The sequence below is a fragment of the Coregonus clupeaformis genome, chromosome 18, assembly GCF_020615455.1.
Source record: "Coregonus clupeaformis isolate EN_2021a chromosome 18, ASM2061545v1, whole genome shotgun sequence".
NCBI classification, from domain to species: Eukaryota; Metazoa; Chordata; class Actinopteri; order Salmoniformes; family Salmonidae; genus Coregonus; species Coregonus clupeaformis.
Window position 1 is genome coordinate 51,692,498 of NC_059209.1, and position 11,412 is coordinate 51,703,909.

Here is an 11,412-nt window from a genome sequence, read left to right on the forward strand (position 1 = left end):
ATGTCCTCTGAGATCTCCTTTCCTCTCGGTATGGTGTGCTTTGCATTTACCTGGATAGGTAACACCAAACTGACCAGGTTTCTTATCTCTAGTTATCAGAGTCCCGCCCAAACTCTTTCCTAACGATCTCTCCTTTGATTGTTTTATTTGGTAGCTAATTATTTACCCACCTGATTCTACTTATCTACTTGATTTAACCAACGCAACCTGGGGTTCACATATTTTTGCACCTGCACTAATTCCTTTTTAATTTTGTTTTTCTACTACACGCATGATTTCCTCTACACCAACATATGGTATGGGTAAATATAAACCTGTTATGTCAGATCAAAAAGACTGGTTCTGATTAAATTAAGATTTCATGGTAAAAACTGAACAAATCTGTAATTGCACAAGGGGTGCACATACTTTCAAGCAACACTGTATAAGTATTCACACCTCTGAGTCAATACATGTTAGAATCACCTTTGGCAGCGATTACAGCTGTGAGTCTTCCTGGGTAAGTCTGTAAGAGCATTGCACACCTGGATTGTACAATATTTGTACATTCTTTTTAAAATTCTTCAAGATCTGTCAAGTTGGTTGTTGATCATTGCTAGAGAGCCATTTTCAAGTCTTGCCATAGATTTTCAAGCTAATTTTAAGTCAACTATAACTATGCCAATCAGGAATATTCAATGTCATCTTGGTAAGCAACTTCAGTGTATATTTGGCCTTGTGTTTTAGGTTATTGTCCTGCTGAAAGGTGAATTTGACTCCGAATGTCTATTGGAAAGCAAACTGAACCAGGCTTTCCTCTAGGATTTTGCCTGTGTTTAGCTCTATTCCGTTTCTTTTTATCCTTGATGACAAGCATACCAATAACATGATGGAGCCACCACCATGCTTGAAATTATGAAGATTGGTACTCAGATGTGTTGTATTTGCCCTAAACATAACGCTTTGTATTCAGCACATAAAGTTAATTTCTTTGCCACATTTTTTGCACTTTTACTTTAGTGCCTCATGATGCATGTTTTGGAATATTTGTTATTCTGTACAGGCTTCCTTCGTTTCACTCTGTAATTTAGGTTAGTATTGTTGTCATGAGCCCTCTCACTCCACTGGGTTACCACCTTAAGTTGTTTCCACTCTGCTCACCACTCTCTCTCTACTCAGCCTAACTAGCTCCACCTGTCCCTGCTCTGCTCGGCTCTAATTACTCTGCCAGCTGCGCTGCATTACCCACTAACCTCTCCCAGTATTTATAGCCCTGTCTTTCAGCTCTCCTTTGTCAGATCGTCTGCAAAGCTCACACCCCGAACCTGTGTGCTCGCGCTTTCTGGTTCACCCCTGTTTTGTGACCCCGGACCTGCCTGATTCCTGGATACTCTTCTGCCCCAGGAGAACCAGACCTGCTTTCTGCCATTACGACTCCTGACTACTCTTCGACCCGGTAACTCTGACTGGCCTTCTGCCTTGCTACAACGTATTTGGATTTCCCTTGAACTGTACTTCTGCCTGTTTTCATCTGCCCCGTTGTGTCTGTGTTTCCTCCCCCCAGGACTTCTGGACCACCAACCACCGGCGTCATCGGACGCATCGCTGCCACTGGGGGGAGGCACAGACCCAGCACATCGGACGGGATAACCCCTGGAGCCTTCACTCACTCCCTACATCCCTTTCCCCTTAAGTTTAAATAAACTTTCTGGTGTGACGCATTAAGTGTGGTCCTCTTGTCGTCTGTCTGAACCGTGGCAGTACGATCTGACCATCATGGACTCAGCACACTTCCCCCGACAAGGAAACCGAAGAACCTGAGCAACCCACCGCCATGCTACGCCTGGAACACACTGAGAGAGAGCTAGGCCGCATGAGGCGGGACATCACCTCTCTGCTTCAGGTGCCACCAACAGCATCAGCAGTTCCAGCAGCACCAGCAGCAGTCCCAGCAGCAGCAACAACAACTCGCCATGATCATTCGGCTCCTCACCAACCTGACCCCAGCCAGTCTGCCCCACAGCCCTGCCCCCGAGTTACCTGCCCCGGTCATTGCAGCCGCTGCTCGAACCCAAGATTGGAAACCCCGACCGGTTCAACGGCGATTCAACGCAGGTCCGGCCATTCCTGACTAGCTGCCGACTTCAGTTCTCCTTGCAGCCAAGGACCTTCGCCACGGAGGGGCTAAAGTTGGGTATGCCATCACTCACCTGACGGGCCGAGGCTCGACTGGGGAACAGCGAGTTCGAACGTCAAACCCCGCATGTGCAACCTTCGACCGGTTTGCTGAGGAGATGCTGAAGGTGTTTGACCTGGATTCACCGCAGAGGCGTCTCGTGAACTGTTCAGTGATCGCAAGGCAGACGTACAGTCGCAGACCATTCCATCGACTTCGAAACCCTGGCTAGACGCAGTTCTTGGAACACACCATCGTTGGTGGACGCGTTCTTCCATAGTTTGGCTGACTATATCAGAGGACGAGTTGGTCTCCCAGGAACTGCCTTCCACTCTTGATGAAGCCATCGCACTGACTGTCAGGATCGACAGAAGGATACAGACCCGTCGTCGTGAGAGGGGGCGCCAAGGTCCACCTACTACCGGCATTCGGAGAGATCCGACTGGTTCCTGTCATCTACTGCCACTCACCCAGGTCAGCTAGATCAGTCTGAGCCTATGGAGATTGGGCGAGCCTCTCTCACTCCTGCAGAGCGCCAGCGACGCTTCACCTCAAACCTCTGCCTCTATTGTGGGGAGGTGATGGACATCGTGTGGTAACCTGCCCTTTAAAGGGCGAAGCTCACCGGGCATAGGGGGGTCCGGTTGAGTTCCATGACCATCCCAGTCCTCCGACCGCAAACCCCTGCTACAAGTTCACCTCCGCCTCTCTGACTCAACTCACACCCTGGCTGCTCTGGTGGATTCTGGCGCGAAGCCAACATAATGGACATCAAGCTGGCACGCCAACTGGGACTGGAGAACCTCCGTTTGACACCTCCTATTCCTGCCCGGGCACTGGACGGACACTTACTCGGATCGGTCCTCATGTCACGGCCCCGGTCTCGATGGGTCTGTCCGGAAACCATCAAGAAACTATCCAGTTTCACCTGCTCCCCTCTCCAGGCCAACCCCTCATCCTGGGTTACCCATGGCTCCGCCCGGGCACAACCCTCAGCTCGACTGGGTGACCGGGGTGATCAGGGAGTGGGAAGAGGACTGCCACCGAACCTGCCTGCTTGCTGCGGCGCTGCCCCCTCGGCCAGTACCTACTAACTCGGCTCCTGACCTCTCCAATGTCCCAGAATGCTACCATGGCCTCAGAGAGGTGTTTAACAAAGCTAGAGCCACACTCCTCAGATCCGTTGCCAGCTACTACCACCGGGGCCAACCGTCGGAGAATTCCTGCTCCCACCTACCATGTTGGTCAAAGGGTGTGGTTGTCATCGAAGAACCTGCCACTCAGGGTGGAGTAGTTGCAGAAGCTGGCACCTCGGTTCATTGGCCCATTCCCTATCATAAGAGTGATTAGCCCAACTGCTGTCCGGCTCCAACTGCCTGATTCCCTGAGGGTGCACTCCACATTCCATGTGTCTAAGATTAAGCCCATCCATGAGAGTCCGCTGGTCCCTGCTGCGCCTGGTCCTCCTCCTCCACGGCTCTCGATGGTGGTCTGGTTTACACCGTCCGCCGCCTGCTTCGGTCCAGACGGAGGGGTAGGGGTCTCAGTACCTCATTGACTGGGAGGGCTATGGACCTGAGGAAAGCTGCCAGCTAGTCGGATTGTGGATAGGACTCTCATCACCGCTTTCCACCAACGGCATCCTGATCAACCTGCAATCCGTAGGGGGCCCGCCCCAGAGGGATCCTAACCGTCCTGCCCGCTCGGCTTCCTGTCCTGTGCCTGATCCTGTCTCGGGACCTGTCCCATCTCCCGACCACGGCCCTCCGGCTTCCTCCGAGGATGAGGACGTTCGCTCGGACCGTTCGGAGGAGTTCTAGCCCTCCTCCGGCTCCCCTCCTCCCGCCCGGCGTGGTGTTGCTCTTGGGACTTCTGGGGCCGTCCCCTTGGGGGGGTTCTGTCATGAGCCCTCTCACTCCACTGGGTTACCACCTTAAGTTGTTTCCACTCTGCTCACCACTCTCTCTATACTCAGCCTAACTAGCTCCACCTGTCCCTGCTCTGCTCGGCTCTAATTACTCTGCCAGCTGGCTGCATTACCCACTAACCTCTCCCAGTATTTATAGCCCTGTCTTTCAGCTCTCCTTTGTCAGATCGTCTGCAAAGCTCACCCCGGAACCTGTGTGCTCGCGCTTCTGGTTCACCCCTGTTTTGTGACCCCGGACCTGCCTGATTCCTGGATACTCTTCTGCCCCAGGAGAACCAGACCTGCTTTCTGCCATCGACTCCTGACTACTCTTCGACCCCGGTAACTCTGACCAGCCTTCTGCCTTGCTACAACGTATTTGGATTTCCCTTGAACTGTACTTCTGCCTGTTTTCATCTGCCCGTTGTGTCTGTGTTTCCTCCCCCCAGGACTTCTGGACCACCAACCACCGGCGTCATCGGACGCATCGCTGCCACTGGGGGAGGCACAGACCCAGCACATCGGACGGGATAACCCCCTGGAGCCTTCACTCACTCCCTACATCCCTTTCCCCTTAAGTTTAAATAAACTTTCTGGTGTGACGCAATTGTGGTCCTCTTGTCGTCTGTCTGAACCGTGACAATTGTGGAGTAACCACAAAGTTGTTGATCCATCCTCAGTTTTCTCATATCACAGCCATTAAACTCTGTAACTGTTTTAAAGTCTCCATTGGCCTCATGGTGAAATCCCTGAGCGGTTTCCTTCCTCTCCGGCAACCGAGTTAGGAAGGACGCCTTTATCTTTTGTAGTTACTGGTTGTATTTATACACCATCCAAAGTGTAATTAATAACTTCACCATGCTCAAAGGGATATTCAATGTCTACTTGTTTGTATTTTTACCCATCTACCAATAGGTGCCCTTCTTTGCGAGGCATTGTAAAACCTCCCTGGTCTTTGTGGTTGAATCTGTGTTTGAAATTCACTGCTCGACTGAGGGACCTTACAGATAATTTTATGTGTGGGGTACAGAGATGAGGTGTTCATTCAAAAATCATTGAGTCCATGCAACTCATACATTTTTACTTCTGAACTTATTTAGGCTTGTCATAAAAGGGGTTGAATACTTAGACTCAAGACATTTCAGCTTTTCGTTTTTTATTAATTCATAAAGTGTTTAAAAACATAATTCCACTTTGACATTATGGGGTATTGTGTGTAGGCCAGTGACTATCAATTCAATCAATTTGAAATTCAGGCTGTAATACAAAATGTGGAAAAAGTCAGTGTGAATACTTTGTTTCTGAAGTCACTGTATATCCCAGATTTGTTGGCAAATGATTTTAATTAAAAGTAAAGATCATTACAATCATTCATGTGCAGGTGTTTTTTATTTTACCTGGGGTGACATTGTATTGCTCCCTCTCTGTGTTGTTTCATCTCCATTTAGTGCTTGCAGAGGATGCTATAAAAGGCAGCCTTGGCAGGCTACAGGGTCAAATAGAAGGAAAACTCAGCAATTAGTCCCTGTTCTTCCCAATCGCCTTTCTCTGACATCCTAACCACCTGTATGATGCAGGTCTGAAAGGTGAACATGATACAGGCCAACAATCATGGCCAAGTTCTCCAATGTGTGATTGATGCTTTCAGTTTGAAGTAAAGCCATAAATCAGAACTGCTGGAGAGTGTTTGTATCATTTTAAGTTTTTATGGCAGATGTTTAAGAATTGTTTTTGTTTGCCGTTATGGATGCCAATTCTCAAATGATAATCCTAAATGTTGAGATGGAATAAAACAATCCTATTTTGTATTTCCAACTGCCAAGAAAGGCATTTAAACTTAATTAATAGATTAGACATGGACATTATCAAAAATGTACTTTTATTATTATGTACATTTGATTTTTGGCAATCAAGTTTTTTGTTTAGTTAGCTCAGTGGTTATACATAAACAGCATCAGGGTTCCTGTGGGAAGTTACACATAACTAGACAATTGAGGTACAGTTACATTTCAGTAATTGAACTGCTGATAATATAGCGCCATTGAACAAATTGAATAAAAATATAAATACTGGTATGTTAGTGTATGTTCTTCTTTGTCACTCTGGGGGACACATTGTCCCTACTGTTGAGATCTCATAAATCACAGCAAGTGTGATTTATCCATCTGTGTGTTACAGTAGCAGTTAAAATAATCTGATCATCAAAATGTTTTTAGTACATTTTACTCTCATGATTGCTGAAATGGGGCCACCCTCTGGTTATGCGCAAGGATCTTTTTCAGGATCAGCAGCACTGCTAGAATGAGAAGACCCACCAGCACACACAACACAGCCAACAGGCCTATGACTGCTGAGAAGCCGTGCAGAGTGAGGGTTCTGGGAGTGGGTGCAGGTGCAGGTAAGGAGCCATCCTTGTTTGTGGAACTTGTTGCTTCTACAACGCTTGAGTTACCATGAGGGTATCGGCCTGTAGAATTGTCTAAACACCTGGGCTCCTCAATTGGTAAAGAAGTGGTGGAAGGCTCCTTGGGTGTTGCTACAGATGGTGTTGAATTCAGAGACAAGCAGTCTTCATAGCTTCGATCCTGTAAAGTGTAGTGGTCAGACAGAAGGCGTGACAGAGCAGTATCTTGGTGAGGGTATGGCGATTGAGTGGGGCTCTCTACATTGGTGAATGTTCCCTTCGATGCTTGCTTTGATGAACCAGAGAGACTTCCAAAAGCCCTGGTTTTGATGGGTGAGTATACAAAACCAGGCACAGGGGTTTTCACTGTGGAGGTACCCAGCTGTCTCTCTGGCTTGGTGGTGGAGCTGAGGTGAGAAACTTTCTCATTAGGCTTTAGGACCCGTGGACAGATAGCCATGACAGATAGGGTTAGGAGCATGCGATGTGCAAGGTGTGTTGGTTCAGCACACACCAGGTCAGTGGCCATCTTCAGCCTTCCACTCAGTAGCCACCGGTACAGGTACAGGATGTCACACTCACACAACCACAGGTTGTTGGCCAGCTCCAGAGAACGGAGACTTGGTAGCCCGTCAAAGGCGCTCTCTGGCACTGAGCGCAGGCAGTTGCTGTTGATCTTCAGGACCTGCAAGTTGACCAGTGCATTCAGCGAGGCGAGGTCCAGGGCAGAGATGCAGTTAGCTGACAGATCTAAGTGGATGAGGGAGGCTGGCAGGTTCAGAGGCAGGCTGGTTAGTTGGTTCCCCTTCAGAGTCAGAACCTGCAGCCTCCCCAGGCCCAGCAGAGCCCCTGGCTGGATGGCACGGATGCGGTTGTCCTCCAGGTCTAGGTGGGTGAGGTTGCCCAACTGGCGCAGGGCCCCGGTGGTGATGTAGGTGATGCGGTTCTTCTGCAGCTGCAGGGTCTCCAGGCTGGGGGGCAGGCCCCGGGGGAAGTGAGCCAGTTGGTTGTGGCTGAGGCTGAGCTCCTGCAAGCCAGAGAAGGGCCAGAGTAGGTGGTCCACATTACAGAGCTGGTTCCGGGCCACAGAGAGGACAGATGTGTTGAAGGGGACGGAGACCGGCAGGGACCTCAGGCCCAGGGACTCACAGAGGACCAGCAGCCCAGGGTGAGGACAGCAGCAGCCCTCGGGGCAGTGGGATGTCACAAGGCAGGCCAGTGGAGACACACATAAAACCAGTAGGAGACCATAGAGGCGCCACGGCATGGCTCACTAGGAGGAGTGGAGGGAGAGGGAGGAGAAAGGACAAGGCAACATGAGACATGGAGATAGGCACAAGCTGCAATCTACCTAGCTACTAATGACTAACTAATCAGGATAAAGATACAGCAGCATGCACTGCATTTAGTAACAGACAACTGTGTGTGTGTGTGTGTGTTTCTGATACCAAAGGCAGTTTCAGAGGCTGATGTCCATTTGGATGGATATAATTATAAGGAAGGGGAGTCACTCAGACTTTTCAGAGCTGTTATTCCAGTCATTTGATTGCATATGAAGCTTGGATGTTTAAAAGATAAGACTGTGTTGATGTAGTAAAAGCCAAATAAGATTGTTATTGTAAAAGACAGTGTTCTCAATTACTTACCTGAATAAATAAAGGTGAAAAAAATAACTTTTTGAAAAAACGAGCTATCGTCATGTGTCAATGTAATCATCGTCATTGTAAATCACAAAGTAATTGGCTTACATTTTTATACACAACCTGTAACTACTACTGTACCATTATTTACCATTCTTCCAAGGCTCTGTTTCATCCGCTCTTCCCAAGAAGTTGACCAGCCAAGACGGCTATGATCCTCACATGATCCACTGTGTGACTGACCCTCTCCAGAAACCACAGTCTGAGAATTCCAAGCAGCTGCACATCAAAGTTTAATGATACCCTTAAGGTGCTCTATTACCTATTTTGCATCCTCTTCATCCTCCAAATTAATTGAGTGCTCCTATTCCTTTAAGGGTAGAGAGACAACACTGAAGTCTCAAAATAGAAACCCAACAATTGTCTCTCTCAGGAGCAGACCTCCCTCTGGTAGTGTCCTCTCTACGGTTATCCTCCAGGTCATATGGCATCCTTTAGCATACTGTCACTCTGAGAAGCGTGACTAAATATAGCCAAGCCAGTGATATTGACAGCCCGAGACACTTTGGGTGGTCCTGTCCTTTGGCTGTGTGCCTTCTGTTCTCCAGGTGGGAAGAGTTAGAGTGCAGGGGTAGTAATATTCCAGAATTATTTAGCACCTTGTTGACAAAAGAGCAGGGAATCGGACCTTGGTGCGAGGCTCCCTCAGTGCTCACGTTTCAGGCGCTACAAGGCTTCACTTGCTTTTGGGCTGTTCTGCCTTCATCTTTGATGTTTGTTCTTTGTTAACTTGACTCTGAATAACTGGCCTTCTGCCATGGGATAAAACTTCCAGTTTTCACTTTGAAAATTAATTGGTATTTATGATATACATTCATTCCCTTTCTGTGAAAAAGAGCAATAGGATATTTTATAATTAAATCATAAAAAATAAAGATGGCAATCAATACTTTAAATTAATTATTTCTGTATCGGATATATTGCAAGCATTTCTGCACCGTTATTTATAGGCATTCTCACAAAGAATATTCACATCAAGGAATCAACAGTTTTTTAGGGTCTGGTTTTAACTATGTTCTTTCTGGCAACATAAACAGCTGGTGCGTCCTCTTACAATACTTAAAATGTTTGCAGGAGGGCAGCAGTTGCCTGACATTTAATCAATAGCTTACATTTTCTTTATAGGAAATAGGCCAATCTTTACATATCCCTGGTACAATATCAGATAAGTGATTTATCTTCAAGTAACCTGACTTGATATGGGCATGTGGACAAATCAGTGTGTCTTGTTTTCAAATACGCTCATGTCCAGTTTCAGAGCAAAGTACTTCATGTAGTTGGATTGACGGCTGTTGAAATATTGATTGCATCTTGTAAGGAAGCCAGGGGGAAAGACAAAGGAGCTCTCTCGTCATCTCAAGGCTCTGGTGCCTTTCACTGGCTTTGTGTTTGGGCATGACATTACACAATGGTGCCAGCCTCCTGTCCCTGGCCAATCAGTTGACACTAGTCATATTTCCCCCTGTAATGTGTGAGTGGGCAGAGTATTTCAAAGTTTGTCGCTGAAATATTTATTATAGTATATGTAATATGAACCTAAAAATACAACCGTAGCCTCGTCTGTCAATGCTGACAAAGTACATGCAGTAGCATGCATGTCACTATAATTGTCCTTAAGCGTTTTGGAGAACAAACATAACAAACCAGGCAGATTTTCTTCAAACAGGCTACTGAAGTTATTCTTGGGTAGAAATCAATTTAGATGAAAATTAGGGGATCCAAAGTTGTATCAAATGTTTTTACACACCCTGTGGCCAAATTGTCAGCACTACCATTCAGGCATGGCCAAATTCCACATGGCAATTTATGTTATAGAAACACAGCTTAGTGAAAATTGTGAAATCTCTTCCTCACACTCAATGAAAGACTTTTGCACTTACAATTTCAATAAAAACAAATATATCAACAAAACCTCTTTATTGAAGCTGGACAAAAAGAAAATAAGAAAACTACCACAATCTACAGCAGAACTGAGGGTCACTGTAAAACTATCCTTAATGGGATTCAGGAGAATCATTGGATTTTAATTGACTTTAGAATAAAGTAAGTACCAGTATTTAAAAAAAGTTAGTATGCACTGACCTTTAACCACATACTCGCACCAGTAAATCACAGTTTTGTTTGAAAAATAGATTACAAAAAGCAGCTCTACCCTCTATCCATATAGCATTAGCAAATTCTCTTAAATAATAATCCATAAATCACTAATGAAAATGTATGTAATTTCAAAATGTCTAATTAAGTCCACTCAAAGAATAAGACATTTTCTCACATCAATTAATTGAGTATAGTTAGCAGAGAGACATATGCTTGGCTTTCTCTCTTCACAGATGCCAACTTTATTTTCTCTGTGTGATCTAATGGTAACTGCCAAATAAAGGAAACACCAACATAAAGTGTCTTAATAGGGTATTGGGCCACCAGAACGGCTTCAATGCACCTTGGCATAGATTCTACATGTGTCTGGAACTCTATTGGAGGGATGTGACACCATTCTTCCACGAGAAATCCCATAATTTGGTGTTTTGTTGATGGCGGTGGAAAACGCTGTCTCAGGCGCCGCTCCAGAATCTCCCATAAGTGTTCAATTGGGTTGAGATCTGGTGACTGAGACGGCCATGGCATATGGTCTACAACATTTTCATGCTCATCAAACCATTCAGTGACCACTAGTGCCCTGTGGATGGAGACATGGTCATCCTGGAAGAGACCACTCCCATCAGGATAGAAATGATTCACCATAGGTTGAAGGTGATCACTCAGAATGGTTGTGTATTTATTGCCGTTTACCTTGCCCTCTAAGGGGTTGAGTGGACCTTAACCATGCCAGGAAAATGCACCCCACACCATAAGAGCCCTCATTTACTCAAGCGTTTCCTTTATTTTGGCAGTTACCTGTACATCTCTTTAGTAAAGCTAAACTGAGCAGTACAATTTCCCAACAGTAATAACAACATGCAAACATCCTATAAATACTGTCTTGGTATAATATGTCTTGATATGTATTTTTTTTAAACTATCAACAATTGATGAACCAATCTCATATCACAATGACCGTTTTCTACATCAAGGGAAGTATTGGAGGAATCATATATATATACACTACCGTTCAAAAGTTTGGGGTCACTTAGAAATGTCCATTAAAATAACATCAAATTGATCAGAAATACAGTGTAGACATTGTAAATGTTGTAAATGGATATTGTAGCTGGAAACGGCTGATTTTGTATGGAATATCTACATAGGC

General features: G+C 46.1%; 2 protein-coding genes across 2 annotated transcripts in view; one reads left to right on the forward strand and one right to left on the reverse strand.

The window, feature by feature from the left end:
• Window positions 1-6,423, forward strand: part of LOC121566909 (iron-sulfur cluster assembly enzyme ISCU, mitochondrial-like) — a 14,468-nt gene extending 8,045 nt beyond the window's left edge. The window contains exon 5 of the mRNA XM_045226936.1: window positions 5,510-6,423. Coding sequence (XP_045082871.1) covers window positions 5,510-5,583 — 74 coding nt within the window. The 3' untranslated portion in view covers window positions 5,584-6,423. The remainder of the gene's footprint in view (window positions 1-5,509) is intronic.
• On the reverse strand, window positions 6,290-7,732 carry LOC123493097 (oligodendrocyte-myelin glycoprotein). The gene has a single exon (XM_045226991.1). The coding sequence runs from the start codon at window positions 7,730-7,732 to the stop codon at window positions 6,290-6,292; it is 1,443 nt and encodes a 480-aa protein (XP_045082926.1).
• Between the last annotated feature and the right edge of the window lie 3,680 nt (window positions 7,733-11,412).